The 25391-nt window shown below is 42.6% G+C and overlaps 1 protein-coding gene across 1 annotated transcript; it reads right to left on the reverse strand.

Annotated features, from left to right (window-relative positions):
* Positions 1 to 1445: 1445 nt before the first annotated feature.
* si:rp71-17i16.5 (phosphatidylinositol 4,5-bisphosphate 3-kinase catalytic subunit gamma isoform) lies at positions 1446 to 21953 on the reverse strand. The gene is made up of 10 exons (XM_062540193.1): positions 20244 to 21953; positions 19985 to 20050; positions 19384 to 19609; positions 17998 to 18092; positions 17067 to 17213; positions 16492 to 16582; positions 15596 to 15726; positions 6708 to 6819; positions 2547 to 2704; positions 1446 to 2263 (listed from the first exon to the last, which is right to left on the reverse strand). The coding sequence occupies exons 1-10, from the start codon at positions 21951 to 21953 to the stop codon at positions 2006 to 2008; spliced, it is 2994 nt and encodes a 997-aa protein (XP_062396177.1). The 3' UTR covers positions 1446 to 2005.
* Positions 21954 to 25391: the final 3438 nt, after the last annotated feature.

Below are 25391 nucleotides of genomic sequence, written 5' to 3' on the forward strand. Positions count from 1 at the left end.
TTGAGCCATGCATATTTAGGTCATAATTCATATGCAACAACTTACTTAATAACTATGAATAAGGGGTAATTAGGAGCTTACAAAGAGGAAATTCTAAATTAAGGGTCTGGTAAGGGTAGAATAAGGTCTTGCAGAATAAGGTATTAATTAGTGATTTATAATGACTACCAAATGGCTTGTATGCTACTAATATACATGTTAGTAAGCAGCTAATTAATGGTTAATATGTGTGTCTTAATATAAAGTGTTACCGCTTTACCCTATCAAACAGTAGGCTACCGTAGGCTACACGCTTTTTCACTGATCTTGCGAATGACTTTCCGCCATGGTTTTCGTGCAGGCTGGACTGAGCTTCTTGGCTCTGGCCTAGGGTGTGGCTTAGGGACTCTATAGCGCCACTTAGCGCATTGTCTGTTGTGGTTGACACGTACATTCACGAAAAATGAACCAAATTTGGTGGGCATGTGTTTTGCTATAGCTATTCAGAGACAGAGCTCAGGCCGAGGGTGTGGCTTAGGGACTCTATAGCGCCACCAAGTGTGTTACCTGTTGTGGTTGACGTATACATTCACGAAAATGAATCAATTTTGGTGAGCTTATGTGTTATTACTGCCGCTAGTCAGAAACAGAGCTCTGGCCTAGGGTGTGGCTTAGCGACTCTATAGCGCCACCTAGCACATTGTCTATTATGGTTGACACATACATTCACGACAATTAGGTAGGCTTTTGTGTTATTGCTGCAGCTAGTCAGAGAGCTTTGGCCTAGGGTGTGGCTTAGGGACTCTATAGCGCCACCTAGCCTGTTGTCTGTTGTGGTTGACACAAACATTGATGAAAATTTGGTGGGCATGTGTCCAAAGGAAAAAAGGGTTAGCAGAGGCACTCCGAGATTTTTAGAAATATGCTTTTTATAGTGAGTGCCTCTGCTAACCCTTTTTTCCTTTGGATATGTTAATATGTGTTAGCTTAGCTTATGGTTGGCTATATCAACACCAGCTAACTTAGCCAATAATATAATAATATCTGTTAACAGAAAACAGAATGCATGGCACACCCATCTTGTGAACAGCCCATGTTTAATCATTTGGTGCTGTATGTCTTATCTTTGCTGCTGCTTGAGCAAAGACAGAGATTTACTTGACAATTTTATAAATTGGTTAACTATCAGAAGCACTTACCTCCAAACTTGATCTCATGACTAATATGACTGCAAATATTAATTGAAAAGAACCCCTTGTGCGTTTAAATGAGCACAACCAAAGTTAAAAGGTGGATTGTTACAATGAAAGCTGAGCAGTAGTTGACATACTGTCCCCTTACTTATCATTTTTGAGTAAAATACACATTAGGCCTACCATGCTGTTTTTAATCAATGAAAATGTACATTTTGGTTGGTTACTACATAATGCACCAATTGTTACATTTGGCAAAAAAAAAAAAACGCAACAACCACATTATGTAGTAACAACCGCAATATGTAATAACTTATTACATAATGCAGCAAAATGTATTACATATTGCGTTCAAGAAGTTTATTACATAATGCGGCAGATTATTACAAAATGAGGCAATTATTACATAATGGCGTGCACATTTATTACATTATTACATAATGCGGTGTTATTACATAATGCGGTGCTACAGGCAAGCCAGCTAATAATGAATTCCAGTAGTCCAGTTTGGAAAGAACCATATGGCTTGTATAAGAAGTTGTGTCAAATATGGTCTGATCTTCTTAATTTTGTAAAGGATAAACCAACATGATTTTGCCACTGAGGCTACACGCTCAGAGAATTGTAGTCGGTCATCAGTTATGACGCCCAATTTAATAGTTTTAATTGCTAGGGTCAAAAAATCTAACCTCTCATGATATTTGCATCTTGAAATATACTACTGGGACGTATAGTAGGAAAAAGCAAGCAACACAGTATCCCTCTGACAACTGGCCAAGATGTCATCTTAATTATTTAACAATAGCAAAAAAAGTTCAGTTAGTGCAGTTTCATTACTTAATCCCTGCGACCATGTGAAACCACCAATTGGCCTGAACAGTCCAGCCCAGCTGCTCGCAGATGTTGATCTGCTGCAGGAAGTGACCTCGGGCCTCTTCCTCTCCGCGCTCCTCTTGCAGCGCAGTGCGGAGGTAGCGCATGTCCTGCGCCGCGCTCAGCTCTGGGATCCCCGTCAGCAGCATCAGGGAGAAGAGCGTCACCAGCAGCCTGGACTGAGAGCGCAGGGACAGGTAGGCCTCGATACAGATGTCCTGAAGAGAGACGCATATTCATATTCACATGGAGTGAGTGGGTGTGTGTATGTGTTGTGGTGGTGGTGGTGTTGTGTGTGTGTGTGTGTGTGTGTGTGTATACCTTAAACATGCCTTCAAAATGATGCATGTAGTACATGTTTGCCACAAACAGATCCAAAGTATTGTGGGAGAATGTCACGCTATCAGTTTTTCATATCACCGCTTTTGATTTAAATGCTTCCATGACCAATGGCATTTTTAAATCACAAAATGAACCCATAAGACCTTTGGCGACACTCACCCGAAATCTCTGGAAGTACAGGCTGGAGCGACCCTTGACCCTGCCCATGACATAGAGGAAATCTGGGGTGAGGACGAAGGGGACCCGTTCCCTGTTCATCCCCATGAAGCTTTTTGTGTTGCCCAGAATGTGGCCGAAATCGATATGGAAAAGATTGCCTATGAAAAATATATACAGTAAATCTACTTTGCTGTGAGGAAAAAAAAAACGTCATCAGAATAAGGATAGGAATTTTATCAATTCAGTTTCAAACAGTTCTTATTACTGTAGGAACATTAGGCCTTAATATTTGTGCTTCATTTATGCAGTCAGTCCAATCACTGTCTACAGTTACCATGCTGACAATCATTTTCTGTTACCAGATAGATTTTTGTGTGTTAATATTCTTTTAAATGAAACTCAGTGTCTCGCCAAAATCATCTTAATGAAAAGTTACTGTTGAATGAATATGAGCAATTTTGCTGAAATGAATCATGATAAAAATCCTTGTAAATGTCACACAGAGTTGGACCACCCTATATGCACACTACGCAAGTTGCCTGGAGACCCACATATCAATCAAGGCTCCTCGTCTCCCCCGTGCACCAAACTAGCATGAGCTTGGATATTGCTGATGAGAAGATGAAACAGCAGAGAAAAAAACTCAGCAGTGCTCGTCCAAAAATGTCCTGCCAAGTATTTGATCCAACTATTTAGTAAAGTAGTATCCAACTGGTAACACTTTATATTAAGACACACATATTCACCATTAATTAGCTGCTTACTAACATGTATATTAGTAGCATAGTAGCCATTTGGCAGTCATTATGAATCACTAATTAATACCTTATTCTGCAAGACCTTATTCTACCCTTACCAGACCCTTAATTAAGAATTTCCTCTTCGTAAGCTCCTAATTACCCCTTATTCTTAGTTATTGAGTAGCCTAAGTTGTTGCATATGAATTATGACCTAATTCAAATGAAGAACTCTGCGCATCAATCCGAAATCGTCTGCTGTTTCAGGTGCTTCTCAGTAGGACTTTCAGGAGAATCAAATAGGAAGGAGACTGGAGCACACTGATCTTACTTGCAGTCTTTATTGGTGCAAACAATAAACTGACGTTTTGACACTACCGTGTCTTCTTCAGAGTCATAGTTAACAGAGTTTCAGGCACAGTTTATAAGTTAGGACTTGATTGTTCAACCAGATACACATCAATTCACATCAATTAGAATTAATCAAACAATCAGCCACGTCTCTGTCAATTAGCCACACACCAAGTAATAGAGCAGGTTCAAACGGGTTTTGCACATTTAAAGAGACAAAAGGTCTTTTTTTAAAACTAAAAACAAGTCACAGTCCAGAATTACAAGAGATACATTACAGAAAGAGTTATTTTCCAATAAACATTCATAAATAGCTAGACAAACTTAATTCTTCATTTATTCCATAAGGTTCCACAGTATTTAGCATATGGATCAAAAAGGCCTCTCTACGAAGCAATAAATCAATCACATTTCCACCCCGAGGAGGCTGAATTTTCTCTATGCCCCAGAACTTCAGTGAAGCAACGGACCCATGATTAGCCTTTACATAATGACGAGCCATTGCATAATCCGTATTTTGTTTTCTTATTGCCGTCTTATGTTCTGAGATACAGATTTTTAGTGCTCTTTTAGTTTGGCCAATATAAACAAGACCACATGGGCACTTCAGCATATAGATCACAAGAGTACTATTGCAATTAAAGGTGACATAGAATGGAAATCATTTTCTTCTTGGTTTTCATGAATTATGAGAGGTTGTGCATAAACAAAGAGCTATCATGAACATGAGGCATGGTTGTGTCCTCCTTCATATGAAAATCTTGAACTTAGAAATAGACACTAAAAAATGGGCGACTCAGCAAAACTGCTTGCTTGTGATGTCAGACATCGCAAAGCCATTGAAGCTCAATTGGGGTTGCCAAAGAGGGCGCCATTTAGTCAAACGGACCATTTCAATACCCAGCCTAAATATATGGTTTTAATTAGTCTTGTAAAATTGCAATTGAGTTTATTTTTTTAGATCAAAGTTAAATATATACTGTTTTAACATCAGAGAGCACAGTGCAATACTCAATTCATCCATTCTATGTCCTCTTTAATAAAATACTTAATTGGATACTTTTTGCCTGTGCGTGGATGCGTGTAATTTTTGATATCTGAAGAATTAGAGCTTTGAGAACAATGGCCACACCGATAGAAACCTTTTGGTTGACTAGGTAACCAAGTGCTCTCTTTAGAAATCTTTGTTTCTGAATGAACCAGTCTGTCTCGCAAATTGCGTGAACGTTTAAAAGTGACAAGTGGACGGGTAGAACTAATGTCCACTAGGGATGAATCACTTTTCAAAATGTTCCAGTGTTTTAGAATGATAGATTTAACTTTTCCTGATAGGGGAGAATATTTGAAAATACAAAGTGTGGAGCAGATGTCTTTTTTGATTTTTTAACTAACTGTTATCTCTTGTAATTCTGGACTGTGACTTGTTTTTAGTTTTAAAAAAAAGACCTGTTGTCTCTTTAAATGTGCAAAACCTGTTTGAACCTGCTCTATTACTTGGGGTGTGGCTAATTGACAGAGACGTGGCTAATTGTTTGATTGATTCTAATTGATGTGAATTGATGTGTATCTGGTTGCACAATCAAGTCCTAACTTATAAACTGTGCCTGAACTCTGAAAAAGACACGGTGTCGAAACGTCAGTTTATTGTTTGCACCAATAAAGACTGCAAGTAAGATCAGTGTGCTCCAGTCTCCTTCCTATTTGAATTATGACCTAAATATGCATGCTCAGTATGGGGCTTGGAAGGTGGTAGTACCACAAGAACAGTTATTCACCCATAATAATACTTATCAAAGATGGTCTATTCAAATGGAAGTAAACACTAAACCACAAGTGCTAATACTGTGCAAATAACTCATAATTAAGCCGAATATGTTCCCTATTCTAATGTTATTTCCCTATTCTTATTTATTTTACTTATGTGAAAGACAGACCTGTGAGCACGCCCACTCAAAGTGCTCATATGGGTGCTCATATGGGAGCTCCAGTATTGGAACGCCCATGTTAAATTCCCATAGATGATTTTTATTTTCATTTTAAAGGCCAGTTATTTCATGGATCCAGGACACTATGCACCCTGATAAAGTCCCCTTGGCCTTTGGAATTCAAATAATTCTTTCATAATTCATAATTCATTATAGAATCAATTGAGAAAAGTTTGGTAGTGACCTTAATCAGATCGTTCTGGGTTTTGCCCTGTCTAACTTTCTTGGCTCCTGAGAAATCAAAAGTCTCAAACTCAAAAAAAAAATTTGATCTCATACAGCAGAGCTAGGGATTGAATCACACCGGATTTCTCCTTTAGCATGACACACATACATGGGGGTTAATAGGTGCCAAATTAATTGTGAATTAAATGTGAACAAAGACCCAACTTTAGAATAGGGAGCATATTCTGCATTACAAAGATTGGTAACACTTTACATGACGGGTTCGTTCATAACACATTCATAACAGCTGTCATGAACTGCACATGAAGCATTCATGACTGTTTCATGAAACATGACTCAACATTCATACCAACCCTTTGAAAAGTGTCTTAAAATAAAGTGTTACCTGTTACGTAAGTGCACAGGTAGAAAGAATATATGGCAGGACTTTTACTGTCTGCAACTGGGGTGGCAAGCTGATGTGCTGACTTGCATCTCTCAAGTCTAGGCTATTGCTAACAAAGTTTAAGGCCCTTAACCAGATTTGCTCTTATTGGGGTCCCCCTACAATTGAGACGTGCAATAATAAACAAACTAAATATGTGTCTTTTATAACAAAGTATGAACATACAGTAGCTCTGATATAATATAGAGGGAATGCACCGACAGCAGTCTGTAGCAAAAGATCTCTTAATTCCTGTAGCAAAGCAGCTCTTTTCCGTTTCGATTTCAGAGCGAGGTTGGAAGGAGGAGCAGCTTCCTATCCGAGGAAAGCTGCTAGGTCGATAAACACCTAAGGGGCTGCTCAGACAATGACAGAAGTGCCATTGGTCATGATATGCATGATATAACCCGGAAGTTTGTTTATTGTGGATTTTCTCAAAATAGTATCGTGCGACAAGCGACAAATTATAGCCCCTTACCTTTATCAGTGATCATGATGTTATCATTGTGGCGATCTCCAATTCCTAGCACATACGTGGCCACACAATACCCTGCACATGAGTTGACAAACCTCTCCATCGCTTGGTAGTGCTGAAGACCAATCAGAGAAAAGTAGACAGCATTAACTTTTAACAGTACTTGTTCCGTTTTCTCCCCACGGAAAGGGCAACCCAGTGCACAAAGAGGATATTACTCGGTATTCCACATTTGTTTGTTTATTTTTCTTTAAATGCAGCCAACAGTCAGTCAGTCAGAATCGGTCAGGTAATAAACCTGAAATGAATGAGGAATGCAATGTTTCAAATTTCATGTGCATAGTTTAAACACAGCCCCTCAATTCTGTCTAAATAGCCCATTAACAATAAGCAACAATAAATAACATTTACCCATATCAAATACCATCAAATATGCATAACTCATAATAGAATAACACAAATCATATACATTAGTCAAAGTACAAATATACAATACTAAATAATAATAATCATTTGAATGCACGCTTCACACTTCAAACATTAGGCTATGCACCATATTCAAGTCAACCAAACTGCTATGCAAATACTGGCAATCATTAGTATAAGCAGGTAACTGCAGGTAACTACAGCTGAACTACAGCTCCCAAAATGCCCCGCGGCAAACCAGGAAGTGAAATACCAGCCCGCAATTCATACTACAAACATTTACAAATCTAAGGAAAGTACACATGAAATGTCAAGTCTGAATGTTATGTCCTACAGCTTGCCACCGCATCAATGTATAACTCTGGAACATAGCATTATAATGAGTTAACTGAACTGCTTAACTTTACATCTACCGGAGCACAGCTTTTCTCAAAAATACAATGGACGCAACACAGCAAACATAGCATAGCGACAGCAGACAACATGAAGCGCACAACATAAAGGCATATTAGGCTGCTACACCTCTGTTTCTCTCGGTTTCTTTCCATAAGTGCATTTGTAGTTAAGTTAAGTATATGAAAATAAGAAAGAACAACTTTACAAATTATATAATTCCACAGAAAACACAACACCTCCCACTTAAGTTCCTGATCTCATGATCCAGGGAACTTACCAAACTCATTCTAGACCCCTCTTAGTGACAGCCTTTTTTTTTTTTTTTTTCTTTGTAAGTTTCTGATGAAAGAGCATCTTAGTCCAATGTCCAAGTCAATCACATCCCTGTGGCAGGTGTGTGGTGTACTGCCCAGGTATGTGAGGTATGGGATGTGTATGCTCTTGCTTCTTCATGTATGTGCAATGTGATAGGCATTGTGGCAGCGCTAGGCTTGCACCAACCAGCCAGTAGGGGTCAGGGCGGTGACAGGGTGACAGGGGTTTGGGCCAGGGGGAGAGGGGTTCAGGAAGAGGCGGGTTTCATGGCGGCTGGTGGATGAAGTTTGTCCTCCACTGGGAGAAGGACCACCAGTCTTCTCACGTCTCTTCTGATTACAGTCATGGGCATTGAAGAACTCCTCTTCTTCTGGCCACCTGCCAGGGAAACAGGAAGGCCAGCACACGTTGCAATGTCAGCATCCCTGACAATCCCTTTGCTGTCAGGATAAACGGTCAGAATTCGGCCCAGACGAAACTGACCTCTCAAAGCATTTGGGTCAGCAATCCAGACAAGGTCGCCGGCTTTGACGTTCCTCTCTGTCCGGTGCCACTTGTGTCGAATGAACAGATTTGGGCCAGCTAGTTCCCTCCACTTTGCCCAGAACTGGTCCACTCCAATTTGAATAGCCCTTAGACGACGCCAGGAATGGGTCTCTAGGTCAAGCCCGCTGGTGTCTCCTCCAAGCGATGCTCGACCCAGTATGAGGGAGTTGGGTGTTAAATACTCAACCGAATCCTCCTGTTCTTGAGCTCTGGCATCGATTGGGCGTTCATTTGTCAGGTTGGCCGCCTGATAGAACAGAGTTTGGAGCTCTCCCCATGTGAGAGACCCTGTAGCTCCTCCAAGGCTCATGAGCGCCCTCTTCAAAAGCTTCACAGCAGCTTCTGCCGCTCCATTCCTGTGGGGTGCATCTGCAGGGTGAAAATCCCACTTCCACTCAGTCCCATTCTTAGCAGCTACATCTTCTATGGACACAGCCTGCAGGCAAGCCAGATGTTTATGCAACTCATGCATAGCCGGCTTGGCACCAACAAAGTTGGTACCTCTGTCGGACCATAGTTTCCTTGGATGCCCCCTCAGAGCAACAAATCGGGAGTATGCTTGGAGGAAGCTTTCTGATGACTGGTCATCGGTGAGATCCGCATGGATGGCTCTCGAGGCCATACAACAGAAAACAATGCCCCAGACCTTCTTGCTTGTCCTTCGTTTAACAGAGTCTTTCACCTCGAAGGGGCCAAAAAGGTCAAGGGTGGTATACTCAAATGGGCTTGCTCTTTTAGTACGCTCTTGAGGGAGATCACTCATTACTTGCTGGCACATCTTGGCTCTTTGCTTTCTGCAGGTGACACAGTTGTTCAGTACCTTCTTAATCGTTCTTCGTCCCTGCATGATCCAGGCTTTCTTTCTTGTCCGTAGAAGAGTAGAAGCGACACCTTCATGGTTTTCTTCATGTGCCTCCCTGGCCAGTAGGGTTGCGAGCCACGACTGGCATGGGATTAACGGTACAGCCACTCTGTCCTTATTCCAGCTTTGGATTCTTCCTCCGCAAAGCAATAGTCCTGTCTTTTCTTCCTTCTGAACAACCAGGCGATCCAGGGTTGTGTCACGGAACTCAACACCATCTTGAGCTGCAAGACCTAGATCTTTGAAAGCTGTTGCTCTTTCTTCCACAGACAGGTATGGTCTTGCCTCCCACTTTGACTGAACTGGGGCCTGGCTGTTGCCCAGCCAGATTCCTACTGCTCGTCTCATCCAGGCAATAGTCCCACACAACCGTGCCAGTGAGCTAAACCCTTGGGGATCCACAAGGTGCACAAGCGCAACACTGATTGAGCCTAACCATTTCCTGGGCTGGGCTTCTACTTTGACCAGCGCTGAGAACGCCTTCCTCCGAAGTCCACCGATCTCTTCAGTCACAGAGGGGTTGATCTCTCTGGCAGTCTTCACAGGCCAATCTGATTCAGGCAGCTTTAAAAATTGTGGGCCTTCTTGCCAGACAGATCCTTCACCAAGCTCCTCAGGGGATGCCCCACTTGTGATGATGTCGGCGATGTTCTGTCTTCCTTCGACCCACCTCCAGCTATCTACTGATCCAGCCTTTTGGATTTCTCCGATCCGGTTTGCAAAAAATGTCTGATAGCCATAGCTATCCTTCTGTATGGCTCCCAGGATTGTCTGACTATCGACAAAATGGATCCACCGATCGACCTGGATGTAGCAGTGCTTCTCGAAGTAGGTCTTCAGGCGGCATGCAAAGACAGCCCCGCATAGCTCTGCTTTAATGACATCACCTTTCTGGTCTAGGGGAGTGAGCTTGGCCTTTGATTCGACCAGCTTCACTACGACTCCATCTTCTGTCTCCCACCGTAGGTAAAGAATGGCTCCGTAGGAAGCTTCACTACCATCAGAAAACGTAATCCCCATTGGGTGACCTATGGCTCCATGGGGTGTGAGACTCCTGTCGAATCGGAGCTGGCCAAGCCTCACATACTGCTCAAAGAGTGTTATTGCAGCCTCTCGAAGACGTGGTGAAAGAGGATTGTCCCAGGTGTCCTTGGTGAGATGGTCTCTTCCTGCTTCCTGAAAGGACTGTCTGATGAGCATCACTCCACGTTGCTTGGCAGGTGAAGCCAGGCCGATGGGGTCATAGAACCCTGCAATCTGACTCAGCAGCATGCGTCGGGTGAGAGGGTCGGGAGTGCTGCCTCTGATCTCATCCTCTCGAAGATCCAGACCAGTCCTCATCTTTCCTCGCCTCCTTGAAAAGTTCACTGACGTCAGCACACGGAGTTTGTCAGATTCGGGCTCATATCCTAATCCCAACGCCTTATTCTCCTCGTCCCGCATCTGGTTGGGGAGTATCAGGGTCTTTGGCTCTGTTAGCCTGATATTGCTGGAGTCAGTGGGTTTCTCACTCCTCCCACTTTGGCCTGTCAGGACCCATGGCTTGAGGGTGAAGCCGCCTGCTTTTAGGATCTTTTCCACTTCTTTGGTCATCCTAAACAAAGTTTGGAGGTCATTATGCGAAGTCAAGATGTCGTCCACATAGCAGTCTTCTGTAAGGATCCGACGCTCTTCAACCATGGACGTGAACTGAGGTAGGTTTGCCGTTTCTCTCATGGCGATCTGAGCAATGCATCCGGCAGGCTTGTCACCAATGTTGACCCTGACGACAGCAAACACACCAATATCATCTTCGGGGTTATCCCTCCAGAGGAATCGATGGAGGTGGACCTCTTCGTCCTTCAGCCACACTGAATTATACATTTTCTTCACATCACCAAGAGCAGCATACAATCTGCTCCTGAATCTCAACAGAACACCTCGGATTGGGTTGAGGACATCTGGGCCTTTGTGCAGGAGGTTATTCAGGCTCAATCCCTTAAACTCCTGGCTACTATTCCAGACTATCCTCACTGGCGTTGAGCTGGAATGAGGATTTGGGGCAACAAGATGGCTGATGTACCAGATTGGACCGTTCCAGCCCTCAATCTCTTCCTTTGTGAGCTTGATGGCTGCTCCTCTTGATACCATCTCGTGGATCTGCTCTCCATATGCTGCTTTCCACACAGGCTCTCTTGCCAACCGAGCCTCTGTGTTCTTGAAGGTGGCTTCCACTGCTCGGCGGTTATCTGGCAGAATCGCTGGGCTTACTTTCCATGGGTAGGCCGCGTCCCAGTGTGGGGTGTCGCTGTGTTTGTCTGCTAACACATAAGAGAGGCAGTCCTTTATTTTTTCTAAGTCCCTTTCTTCTCCAAGGGTCATCTCTTTGCCTCCTGGAGGACATTTGCTTCACTTACAGCTTCCGCATTTCGGATCACACGCTGCTCCGATACTATCCCACTTGAACCACTCAAACACCTCCTTACTTGTGGCAGAGGTGCTGCTGAGGGTCACTTCTTCCATCCTCGTTGGGTCATCACTCAGGTCTTCAGTTGCCACAACGACCTCCTTGTACACCCTTGAGGATGTTCTCATTGACCTTGCAAAGTGAGTCTCAGACTGGTGCAGCGTTAGGTCGACCACTTCAAAGAGATCAGGGTGAGTACCAGCAACAGTTTTGCCCAATGGGCCATCCCAGAGGACTAGATCTCCCTCCAACTTGAACGGCTGTGGAACTAGACGACCTTCCCTGTGGCTGATCAGAAGATCGATGTTCTCAGGGCGGACCAGCTCCTCTGCAGCGACGTCAGGAAAGATCTTTTGCAGTTGCTGCGGAGTGACATGCTGACTTATCTCTGCAATACTCTCCAGGCCGTAGCAGAGTAGTTTGTGTTCCATCACAGTCCCCTTGGTGGTCTTCACTCTTAGCCGTAGGGAGTACCTCTTGGTTGGAACTGTTGTTGTCATCCCTCCTATCCCATGGACGATTAACTTGATGCTCTCACCAATCAGTCCAAGTCGCTGGGCAGCGTTGTTTGTTATATAGTTGGTGTCAGAGGCAAGGTCAATAAGGGTGCCTATCAGCTGGCCTAAGTTAGTGGTCACTTCTAGCAACATCATTACAACTGGGTACTCTTTCAGTCCACCTCCAGCAGTGCAGATTGTGGTTGAGGCTTTGTTGGTGAATGCCTTCCTGAATTCTGCTCTTAGCTCTGGAGTGACTTTCGCCAGGAGCTCTTCTTGCTTGCTGGTCAGCCCAAGGCCTTTTCTCTCCATCCTTTTGGTACCTTGCATCTCGCTGCCAGCATCTTTCTCTTGAGCGATGGACTTGGGACAGAGAAGATAGTGGTGAGACTCTTCTTTGCGGCAGTCCAATTTACTGCAGAGAAACTTCTGGTTACAACGGCCATCCTTTAGGTGCAAGCACAGACACCGATTGCATATCCCATGGGTCTTCAGATGGGCCTTTCTCCTCTGGAGATCCATCTCCCTGAAGGCTTTGCAGGCAAACAGCCTACCAGTGTGTGTCTCATCAGCACAGGCAGTGCACGAGCCCAAGCGTGGTTTCAACGGAGACTCTCTTTGGCCTGAGGTAGCTTTGGAGAATGCTTTTCTGACTCCTCTTTCTGGCCTGTCTGTCAGGCCTTTCACTGAGGCGCTTCCCTCTCTTGGACTTGGCTCCAGCTGGTCCAGCTCCTCCAGGATTACCTCCTGCTTCTTCAGGAAACACAGTAGGCAGTCAAAGTGGTTATGTGGAGCAAACCCATTCACAGGCTCAGTCTTGTGCGCAATCCATTTCTCCTTCAGAGAGCTTGGTAGTTTGCTTTCAAGGGACTGCGCTACCCAGCGGTTCTTTATGACCTCCTCTTCTCCCAGGATCACAAGGTTACTAAGGGCACGCTCCACGGCTTGAATCAGCTCAATTGCTTTCCTAGGGTTGTCCCTCTTTACGGGGGGTAGGGCCTGAACCTCTTCAGATATCTTCAGGACAATTTTCGCCTTGTTCCCGAAGCGGTTGTCGAGGCGCCTGAACATTTCATCCGCCGAAGCACAGCTGGAGAGAACCAAGTCTTTCTTCACCCTGTCGCTGAGACTTGCCAGGAGGTGGAACCTTGTAACACCAGCTGTCCTCTGTGGGTTTCCCAGTTGTTCCAGCTCTTCCCACTCAGCTTTCCACCGGTAGTAGTCAGTCATGTCTCCCGAGAACATAGGCAGGCGTGTTCTTTCAAGGTTGATCTGTGGTCTGAAGCCAGGATGCAGGTCAGGGATGTTTTGTGGAGGTGCGTATGGAAATGCAGGGGCTACCGGTACAGGTGCTGCAGGTACAGGTACTCCATTGGGGATTCGGGGCTCCTCGCCAGAGTCGCTCAGCTCTCCATCACTTATGTTAAGCTCTCCAGTCCGCCTCAACTTTTGCCAGCTCCGCACCCAGTCATGCAGTCTGTTGCCCAGCTTGTATAGCTGCTGCTTGTACGCTGTTGTCTTGGCTCCAGAGAGAAGACCTTCCCATTCAAGCACCTTCTGCTGAAGCATTCTGATTCTCTCCACCAGGCTCTCTCTCAGGACTTCAAAGTCTTCTTGTGGCAACTTCTTCACATCAGTACCCTCCACTTCAGTACATTTCTCCTCTGCACCGTCGGCGTACAATTTAAAGTCACCGTAGGCGAATTTGGACCATAACGTCTCCCTAACGAGCTCGAGTGCTTCTGTATAGGTGACAAGGAAGGTCACCGTTTTCTCCTTTACGTGAGCCGCTTCTTTTCCTGCTTGTTCTTTTTCTTTCTCACTTTCCACTTCTCCAAGAGCATCAACATATTCGAGACCAGCATCGTGCACCCTTCCAAGTCCACAGCAAGTGCTCTGATCTCGTCGATAAGCACCTTTTTCTCTAGGAGGTCTACAGTGAGGGACAGCTTATTGGCTTTCTTGCTGAAAGAGGCTTGTGCTTTTGAGCGCTTTCCTTTTAGAGCAGCTAATTCGCTTGAATCCATCTTCCTTTCTTTCCCTGCACTGACCAAAGCGCCGTTACATAGAGGGGTCTATTCGGCCTATTCCTCTTCTCTTGGTGCTTCTTCACTGGTCAACGCTGATAGGGCGAGCAGACTTAGCTTGATGCGCTCGAACCGTTGGTTTATTACTGTTCCGTTTTCTCCCCACGGAAAGGGCAACCCAGTGCACAAAGAGGATATTACTCGGTATTCCACATTTGTTTGTTTATTTTTCTTTAAATGCAGCCAACAGTCAGTCAGTCAGAATCGGTCAGGTAATAAACCTGAAATGAATGAGGAATGCAATGTTTCAAATTTCATGTGCATAGTTTAAACACAGCCCCTCAATTCTGTCTAAATAGCCCATTAACAATAAGCAACAATAAATAACATTTACCCATATCAAATACCATCAAATATGCATAACTCATAATAGATTAACACAAATCATATACATTAATCAAAGTACAAATATACAATACTAAATAATAATAATCATTTGAATGCACGCTTCACACTTCAAACATTAGGCTATGCACCATATTCAAGTCAACCAAACTGCTATGCAAATACTGGCAATCATTAGTATAAGCAGGTAACTACAGCTGAACTACAGCTCCCAAAATGCCCCGCGGCAAACCAGGAAGTGAAATACCAGCCCGCAATTCATACTACAAACATTTACAAATCTAAGGAAAGTACACATGAAATGTCAAGTCTGAATGTTATGTCCTACAGCTTGCCACCGCATCAATGTATAACTCTGGAACATAGCATTATAATGAGTTAACTGAACTGCTTAACTTTACATCTACCGGAGCACAGCTTTTCTCTAAAATACAATGGACGCAACACAGCAAACATAGCATAGCGACAGCAGACAACATGAAGCGCACAACATAAAGGCAGACAAGAAACATTTGAGATAGAGAGAGCTTACCAAGTGGCTGCACACCGGGTTGAAATTCATTACAAACTAAATGAATCTCGCGCTTCCTTTTAACACACTCAATGCTGGTCACATGACTCCCGGCACACTCGACTCTTAAAGAGACACTACGCTATTAGGCTGCTACACCTCTGTTTCTCTCGGTTTCTTTCCATAAGTGCATTTGTAGTTAAGTTAAGTATATGAAAATAAGAAAGAACAACTTTACAAATTATATAATTCCACAGAAAACACAACAGTACTCTTCAACTCTCTCTAAAAAATAATAATAATAATAATAGTAATAAAAATGGGAATCAATGTATGTTTTTAGACCTGTGGACATGCTCATGAAAAAAACAATGAATGAAAAATTGATATATTTTGATTCTGATTCCAAAAGGAAAAAAAGAATAGCACGGAAAAGGACAAAATGAAACCCATATCTCACTATTCCCTGAAGTGGACACTTGTCCTTCAGCCATTCGAACAGAGCATCGTTTCTGAACGCTCCTCTCGTGCCTCCTTTGCTCCTTTGCACAGCCGCAATGGTGACAGCATCTCTGACTATCTCTATCATTCCTAAGGCACAGGCAACATAAAGAGGAGTAGACACAAGCAATTAGACACCAGTCTCTGCATTGTGTCATGGTGTAAGAGGCTTGTAAAGGCAGTGGTACAGCTATACAGACCCTTTTGAGATGTTTCAGACTCATCTTAAAATGGAATAAATTACTGTATTTTCCTCATCAATCTACACAATACTCCAACAAAAAAGCAGGTGTTTGAAGTGTGTTGTGAATTTATTAAGACTAAAGTATTCAGACCCTTTGTTATGACACTTGCAATTGAGCTCTGGTGCATCCTGCTTCTATTAATTGTCTTTGAGATGCTTCTACAACTTGATTCAAGTCTGCCTGTGCCTATAGCTATATTTCTAGTTAGTGTTATTTGTATTTACACCCAGTAGTGCTACTATTAGTCATTTAAACCCAGAGTTATGTTGTCTTCACACTGGCTGGTGTTAAAGAAAGTGTTATTCTTAACATAGTTGTAACACCAACGCTAGTGTAGTGTGAATACAACACCTTAAAGGAGACATAGAATGGAAACCATTTTTGTCTTGGTTTTCATGAATTAGGGGAGGTTGTGCAATTCATCCATTCTATGTCCTCTTTAATTGTTGTATAGTGTTGGTGTAGTAGTGTTGCTTTTTTTCAACAATGTGGAGTGTTCAATCAAGTAAAATTGGGTGTTAACTTTCTAACAGTTTCAAAGTTGTTATTTCAATATGGTAGTGTGGCTGGATACACATTATCGAAATACTATCATTTTCAAGTCCTGTACCTATGTTGTGCCCAGTGGATATGCAACCATAAGGCACCAGGTTGAGGTTTAAGGATCTTTCCTGCCATATTGAATCCATAACTTTCAATGTCTGAAATAAAAATCAGCTATTAGAAATCAGATACAGTATATCCTCTCACACACACACACACACACACACACACACACACACACACACGTGTGTGTGTGTGTGTGTGTGTGTGTGTGTGTGTGTGTGCTTTGCATTTGCCATAATGTTTGCATTACAATTTTCTTTTTTACAAAATGCAATATACAAATGCTTAGAACAAAGCTTACCTACACACATACCTAAAAACACTTGCACAGAAATTGCAGACCAATCAGTCTGAGCTTTAGCACAATAAATCAGGTACGTCTGATCGTGTACCTGGTCAATTGTGTAAAAGCACAAGACCTGTATTAAGCTGTTAATAGAATATGGGTGCGATGGAACAGTGGTAATGTCTGACAATTAGTACGCCTGGGTTTGAATCCTGAACCCACCATTGTGAGTCAGTCCATGTTTGCTTTGATTCTTAACACCAGGGTGTCTTTTATCCTTCAGGTGTCCTTACCTGAATAACTAGCATATCCTGTCGGAGGTCATCACCTTCTTTGAATATTATTTCCACAGAAGTACCAGTAGTGGCTTGTGAATCAACACATGAGAATTCAAGCCATAAAGGCTTCTTCTTGGAAGCCATTATTTTGCACCTGTTTAACTATATTGAATGATAAATGGTGAGGTTATTTTAAGAGATCATTGATTATTTAAAGGCCTATCCAGCTTCAACTGGTTTCAGCAAGGATATACATTTACACATATTCACGTAATTACACACAGTGGGGAAAATACTGTATGTGTTTGGACCCATGCTAAAGTTGACTAAAAAGAAGAATATAAAATCATCTTTTGGAAATTGATCTTAATGCCTTAATTAAAAAAAAAATAGAAATACAGCCTTTAAGGGCATTCATTTTCTTTGTGAATGAAGAATGTATCGTAAATGTATACATTATCTTCCTTAAAATACAGGGGTCATAAGTATTTTACCTATGTTAAATTTCCATAGAGGCAGGAAGTTTTTTTTTTTATTATACGTTACTTTTAAAGGCCAGCTATTTCATGGATCCAGGATATGCATCCTGATAAGTTTCACCACATACCCTTCACCATACCTAGAGATTGGCATGTTTGTTCTTGTTGTTGTTTCCAGTTAGACTATTAGCTGGTTTGATTTGTAAGCTCAAATGAGCATCAAACAGGCGAATAGGCTGGAAAAAACATCATGCCAATCCCTAGGTATGGTGAAGGGTATGTGATGATGTGGGGCTATTTTAATTCCAAAGGTCAAGGGAACTTTATTAGGTTGCATAGTATCCTGGATCCATGAAATAGCTGGCCTTTAAAAATAAAAACATTAAACAAAATCTTCCTGCCTCAGTAAAACATTTAAAACACAGTAAAACATGTTCAATGTTGTTAAGGAGTGAAACAGTTTGGACCTGAATTTGTCCAGCTCTGATGCGTGGATCAAAGGGCACCTGGAAGTCCGATGGGAAGTGGCAGCTCTGCAGCAAGTCCTGAAGCTTCTGTGCAGCTTCAGGGGTGAAATTACAACATGTATGAAATGACAACATGAATGGAAAATAATATTTGTCTTTCCTATTTCCACACTGTCCAAAATTAAGGTGCTATGTGGGGTTTATTTTATTTAAAACAATTTCAATAGAATGTGAAGAAACAAACACTTTGACATAATGTGACATTCACAAATGTTAGCATGCAAACCAGGTAGCAACCTGGCTCTCCTGTAATATCACTTGTGATGACCATGTGATACAATACAAATACAATACAAGTCAATGAAAGTGTGCCGTGTGACTACATCAAGAGAACTGGAAGCCTACAGAACTCCAGATAGCACCTTTAAAGACATACATACTGAATAAGAGCTTGGTTTCAGCCCAGAAATGTACACAAACTTCTGTGCGCATTAGTCGATACAATTATAATTACAATCTCCCTTTTCAGACAAGTAGAGGACCATATCACTATTATGATAACCCGTTTTAGAAAAGACAAGTGAAAGCAACAGGGAGAAAAAAAGAAACCCTCCCTTCATTAAAACAGAGAAGTGATTGTTATAGGCCAATTCTACCACATGCAACAAAAAAATTGAAAGATACCAAGGCACTCATCTAGTAGAAAGTTTAAATTTAAAGTTAAAACTTTATTCTACTTGGCAACACATAATTAAAAAAATATATAGGGCCTAATAAAGAACACGCACTCCGACACGTTTCGGCTGAGAGTCCTCGTCAGGCTGTGTACTCCCTGACGAAGGCTTTCAGCCAAAACACGTCGGAGTGCATGTTTTTTATTATGTGTTGCCAAGTAGAATAACAACAATGAACATTTGCCCAAGAATTGGCTTCAATTTGTTTTTTGGATCAATGCCAAAACATAATTCGAAATTAGTTCCCTGTTCATCACATTTGGAAGAAAGTGTCTTAATTAACTTTGTCGAGTTCAGTTGAAGTCTGGAGCAGTACCATCACAGCAGTCTACGACCAGTGCCCAGCCCGTAAGGCTAACGCTATTGTCTACTCAAGGAAGTGCTATAAGGAAGTGCTCAGTAACAAAAATATGAACACCTGACCTTACAAGGGTTAAAGGGATACTATTTTTGGTATTTTTGGTGACTCTAGAGCTTCCCCTAGACCTTTAACTTTGCCATTGTAAATAGTCTACTCCTCATGGCTTTTTTTTTTTATCATGATATAAGATTAATAATACTTGTTTAGATTTGATTTTTCCGTCTATGAGTGACAACAGGTCTTGTTGCCCATACTCCAAAAATAAAGACAGTTGAAGACGATGATCTTTACCTGTTGGAGGGAGATCACTTTTGTCCGGATATAACCTCTTTACTGCACTTGCAACATCATGCAAGTTGTCCACCACCTGAACTTGTTGTTGGAAACTCGACAGCATGGATTGACCACAGCCCATTAAGTAAGCCTCCAGAATCACTGCCATGCGTTCACGAAAGAATGGACATCCCGCCACCTCACTCCGCAAAAACCAAAAGAAAAAGTGACCAATTCTCTTGCTCTGAGGAGAAGAAAACCCATAGAATGAGAGTGGTCTGTGTTTGTATGTCATATCCTCATGCTGGTCTGCTTTTATGGATGTTCTTATGTCAGTTTCTAACACTTTATAATAACTACAGGAAGCCTTAGTTATTTATTAGTAAATGGTGAATTCATAATTTACAAAGACTTCTACATTAATGCATATCAAGAATGTTTGGATTTCTGCTAGTATTCCGCTACCAAGCCTATGGTTGCCTTGCTGGACGCTAGTAGCATTTGTCCGGTTTGCCCTGTCGGTACTTATTTTCCCAATAATGACCAGCGTACTACACATTATCCCTATGCAGTATCATGCACCCCAATCTTCAAATCCCACTTTAATTGATATGCTTACTCTGAGTGATCTTCGGATGAGGAATCTAGCCAGACAGCTGTCATGATAGGGCTCAACCTTGAGGGTCTAAAAAAGCAAAAAACATGTCAAAGCCCTGCAACAAAGCATGCAGAATAAATTAAGATGAACAAAAAGAGCTTGTTTTCTTGAATGGCCTGCTATGTCCCCATCTTTAAGTCAACATCCATTTGTTGTGAAGCATAAATGTCAGTGACAGCTGCAATATCACAGACCTGCACGTACTGTATTGATAACTAACCTGAACCAGCTGCAGAAGGTACCTCAGTACTTCTTCATTGGACAGCAGCTCCAGCCGATGGACAGCCAGGCTTCTGACCTTTTCATCAGCAAAGCCAACGCTCAGAAGCTCCAGAGCCACTGGCAGCTCCAGGTCATGCGGCTCCCAGTGACCCAGCAGCCAGTGGATGTCCTGCACGGCGTCAGGCTTTAACCAGTCAATGCTCTGCAGGAACTGAGGCAGGTTGGAGGTGTAGCGGATACTTTCCTCCCGAAACCTCCTCAGACGATCTCTTTGGGCGGAAGGCGATGATGTTGGTGATCCACTTCCAGGTACATCCGACTTTGAAGGCGATGTCGGGTTTGAGGCAAGGAGAGAGGGTGGTAGGCTGGAATTAGATGACGGCGACAAAACACTGGGAGGAGAAAGAGTGTTGGGGACTCCTCTGCTGTGCGGGATGACCACGGGAAAACTGTAACGGTCCAGGAGGAAGGTGATGGCCATGGACGTGGCCACGTCGGGATTGGTTGCCGTGGAGAGCTTGTCAGCCTCGAAAGTGAATGCCTCCTCCTCTCGCTCAGGAAACGGCCACATGTGAAGAGTGTGAGGCCCCTGGCTGAGCACAGATCTGTGGTCGATGAGCTGAAGATTCACAAAATACAGCACATTTCCTTTACACCTCTGGAAGTCTGGCTCCTTGCCTCCACTAGTAGGTGATTTGGATTCCTTTGCTGTGGAGTTGTCAAAGGTGTTAATGGTAAATCCGAGCTTTGAGCCACGAGGGATGTTCTTCAGGAGGATGTCAAACTCAAGCCATGTGTTCCACAGAACCTCATCCGTGAAGGGTTTAGCAGTGGAGCAGACAGCGGACACTACCTTGTTGCCATAGATGATGGAAGCCTCAACACAAATGATTTGGGGCAATTTGGCTGGGCGTTCGGGAATGTCAAACCCCAAAAGTTTCACCCGAAACTTTCTCTCACAGTCCCACAGGGAGATCATGAGTATTTCATCGATCTCTTTCCCACCAAGAGCAAGGTCCTCGTGAAAGCTTGAGAGGCTAGTGAGGTTGTCCACTAGGGGCAAGGTCTCACTTCTCACCTTATCCTCTGGAAGCAAAGCGACATCAGTGATTGTCAAATGAAGGTCTTTACACCTCTTCAGACAGCTCCTAACCCAAAGGAAGTTATACAAGGGGATATTTCCAACTAAGAACTCCTCCCTTCCACAGACCTTCAGAACTGGATCAGACGTGGACCATTCAATAGAGGGGTCCATTTTAGACACCGTTTCCAGAAGTACCTTCAGAAGATGATCTGGAGAAATTTCAATGTCTATGTTCATACAAAAGCCTTTGTTATTGAAATAGACGGCAATTGGAAGTTTGCGCTCATGCCACTCTTGGAGGTCTTTCTGAAGGGGTGTGGTTGTGGTCCATGGTTCAGTGGCGTAAGCTTTTGGGTCACGGCTTTTCAATTCCTCTCTGCGGGGGGCAGCAAACTTTCTGCGGGTAAAGCTCAGTTCACTCAGCCTGCTCCCTGCGGTAGAATTCAAGTCATATCCAATAAGCTTGGCTAAAGCATGATGGTAATTGTGCACATCTTCTTTATCTGTTTTCTTTTCTGCGATAGAAATGCGTGCCATCCTCATGCCATGGGGATCGAGAAACCAGGGCACATTTAGTGTTTGCAGGACTTGGCAATCATCATATATCTCATACACGTCATCCATTTTGGTATACAGGAGCTGATATCTCTCAGGGTCTAAGAGTCCAAGAGGGTCGGGAAGCTGATACCTCTCCTGTGCTAGCATACAGAGACGCAAGCGCAGCTGGTGCACATTGCACTGAGCTGGGAGTTTAACCACAAAGGTCTCCTGTCCATCACCTGAGGGACGATTCTCTCTGGGAAACTCACAAATGAACTGGAGGGTGTTTTCAGGAGATCTGAGGTTGTCTCTGCAGACGTACTGTGAGTGCGTCTCTAAAACACATTGCTCTTCCATGGATGCTAGCAGAGAGAGAGAGAGAGAACTGCAGATTACACATACTTTCTAAAAGTGTAGTTAAAAGTAAGAAAAAATAAGAAATGGAATAGATATCATGTGCACTCAAGCCCCTCAGTGGTCCAGGACCAGAAGCATTGACCACAGAATTAGCTTCAGGATCAAGGCCACTTCAAATGACTGAACGTAGGGAAGGACTGTAACACACAAATAGCTTTTAGAGACCTTGATGGAACAATTGATTAATGTTTTGATGTACGGCCTCTTCCTCAGTCAGTCAAACAGAGTGTTTGACAGAGTGAAACTCAAAAAGCTATTTGTGTGTTTTCGGTCTTGGGTTCAGTTATATAAAGCAACCCAGGGGCGGCTGCTGTAGGATATATTTCACACAAACACACACTGTAAAAACGTTGCTGTAGTTTTTACAGTAACTTACTGGCAGCTGGAGGCCAGTAACTTACTGTAATATAATTTACAGTATGATTACTGTATATCAGTTTACAATACCACTCCACACTACTGTAAACAGATTACAGTAACTTACTGGCCTCCAGCTGCCAGTAATTTTGGCCTTATTGTAATCTTATTTACAGTAACTTTGACCCTACTGTAATCTTATTTACAATAACTTACTGGCCTCCAGCTGCCAGTAATTTTGCCCTTATTGTAATCTTATTTACAGTAACTTTGTCCCTGCTGTAATCTTATTTACAATAACTTACTGGCATCCAGCTGCCAGTATTTTTTGTCTTATTGTAATCTTATTTACAGTATGTTTACCGTATGTTCATTTACAATACTAGCTCAATTACTGTATTATCATCTACTTAATAGGCTGAAAAAAAATCACTGACCAATCCCCATACATAAATAGCAATATTACATTTTGTTACAGTACTATGTCTGTTACAGTACTATGTCAGGGAGGCTACACAAGGCGTTGTATTCCCCAACCAATCTGATTTCATTAAATTGTCTAGCAAACAATCAGATAGCAGAAATTGAAGTTTAAACAAAGTGCCCACTAACTACAAGGTAAACAATTGTGAGTGAAAAAGAAACACAATCAAAATCAGTAATATTTGATTTAATTAAAAACTTAAGGCACAAAGAACAACATGCAGTACTCATACTCGTTTTAAGGCTCTTTTCTGGGTTGCCTAGGATGCAAGAGTGATTGACACCTGAATTTTGAAGATTGGTCTGGTCTTGACTATTTGGCTCATTTGTAACCCTCCATAGCGAAAACAGTCGTTTGATACTATTTTGAGAAAATCCACAATAAACAAAGTTCCGGGTTAAAATGTTGAATTTCACGTTTTCGCATAATTCGACAGTATACTATCTACAGTTTCATATCGTGAACTCATTTCACGGAAAAACATACGTTTTGACTGTTCAACCCGGAGAAGATTCAATACATTAGCAGTCATTCCCGTTGTCCACGCCGTTTAAAAAGTTGATTTCTCCTCTTCTGGCATATCGTGATGGGAGAACCATGTCAACTTTGAATGCGGTTATCTTAGCGATAGTTTCTGTAATACTTTCTATATACATATCGTTGGAAAGTTTAGTTTATGACCGTTCGTGTGAGCACAATAACTTAACTTTGTAGATTTAACCAAAGCAACTGTTTTCGCTATGGAGGGTCACATTTCGAATCTGCTCTGGCAGCTTCAACATTGCTGGCTACAGGCAATCACTATCCTGTCCTGTTTTGCATCCTGGGCTACTCAGAAAATGGGCTTAAATTGCAATATACCTCTAACAAAACACAAATACAACATATACAAATTCTCCCATGAGAGAAAGAAAGAGGGACAGAGAGTTAGAAAAAAAGAAAGAGGGGAGAGCACACACAGTTGTGATCTCATGGCATGGTGAAAATGGAAAGCTGTTAACAGAGAGTAGCATCAATGGGATGGAGGTTGACACATATTAAAAATTCTGCCAATTAGAGTCCACTATTTCTCTGATAAATGACGCCACATTGACATTGCAGATTTTCTTTTGCACTCTTTTACCGGTCTTCTTGCTGGTGTGGGATTTGGTCTCGCACTTGGAGCCTTGGAGGTTGATCCTGAGAATGAATCTGCAATCACAAAAGAATACAAAAAAAAAAAAACAATTAAATTGTGTCCAGTATCTTACAGGATCTACAGTATATGTAACTAGGCCTCATTCACACCGCAATCAGTGTGCTTGTGCATTGTCCGGCTGAAATATGAGTTAAATTGTTTCTTGTGTGATGTGTACAGTGTGAATGTGGTCTATACTATGCAGCCAGTTTGTGCAAGAGTTTCTGTCTACTCAGGGTTAAGTACCTTGCTCAAGGGCACAACAGAGGCAGCTGGGATTCAAACCCACAAGGCATGGCATACCACTCCGGCCAATTGTGAATTAGTGAATTTACACAGTGAAACACTCTGTAAGGTGCACAGCACACACTAACCCAGTACAGTTGGCTGCCTGGAGCAATGAGGGGTTAGGTACCTTGCTCAAGGACACTTCAGCCATGGTCCACTGGTCGGGAATTGAACCGGCAACCCTTCGGTTACAAGCCCGAAGACCAGTAGGTCATGGCTGCCCCTAACATGCACTAACTGTTGCATACTGTTATGTGAATGAGGCATTAGATTTTTAGATTAAATATAACAAAACTTGGCAACAGTATTCGAATAACCTGACACAAAAACACAGAGGTACCTTGTCCAGATTCACTAGCATGATAACCAACTAACAATATTATTCTATCATGTGTGGCTGTTGTATAAAACAATGTGAGAATCAAAAATGTTGCATGAGAATTACACATAGCCACTTCAAATATCACCATTAACTTAGAAAGACAAACCTCTGAACGAATTCCAGAGCAGAGGCTGAATTCCAGAGAACGGGCAACGCAGAGGCGAAATCAGTAAGCGCTCTTGTGGTTCAATGATGACCTTGCCATCCATCGTCACCATCCACGGTTTTGCCTCAAAGGGATATTCCACCATTTTTGGAAATAATCTAATTTTCCACCTCCCCTCGAGCAAAACAATTGATGTAACTACAACAATTCATGGAACTACACTCTCATCTAGCGTAATAATCAAGTAAAGTTGCAAACGTACCATGAGCGCAGTGATATCAGGCACTATTACTGCTTGTTGTCTATGGGGA

Source organism: Sardina pilchardus, chromosome 7, assembly GCF_963854185.1.
Source record: "Sardina pilchardus chromosome 7, fSarPil1.1, whole genome shotgun sequence".
NCBI classification, from domain to species: domain Eukaryota; kingdom Metazoa; phylum Chordata; class Actinopteri; order Clupeiformes; family Clupeidae; genus Sardina; species Sardina pilchardus.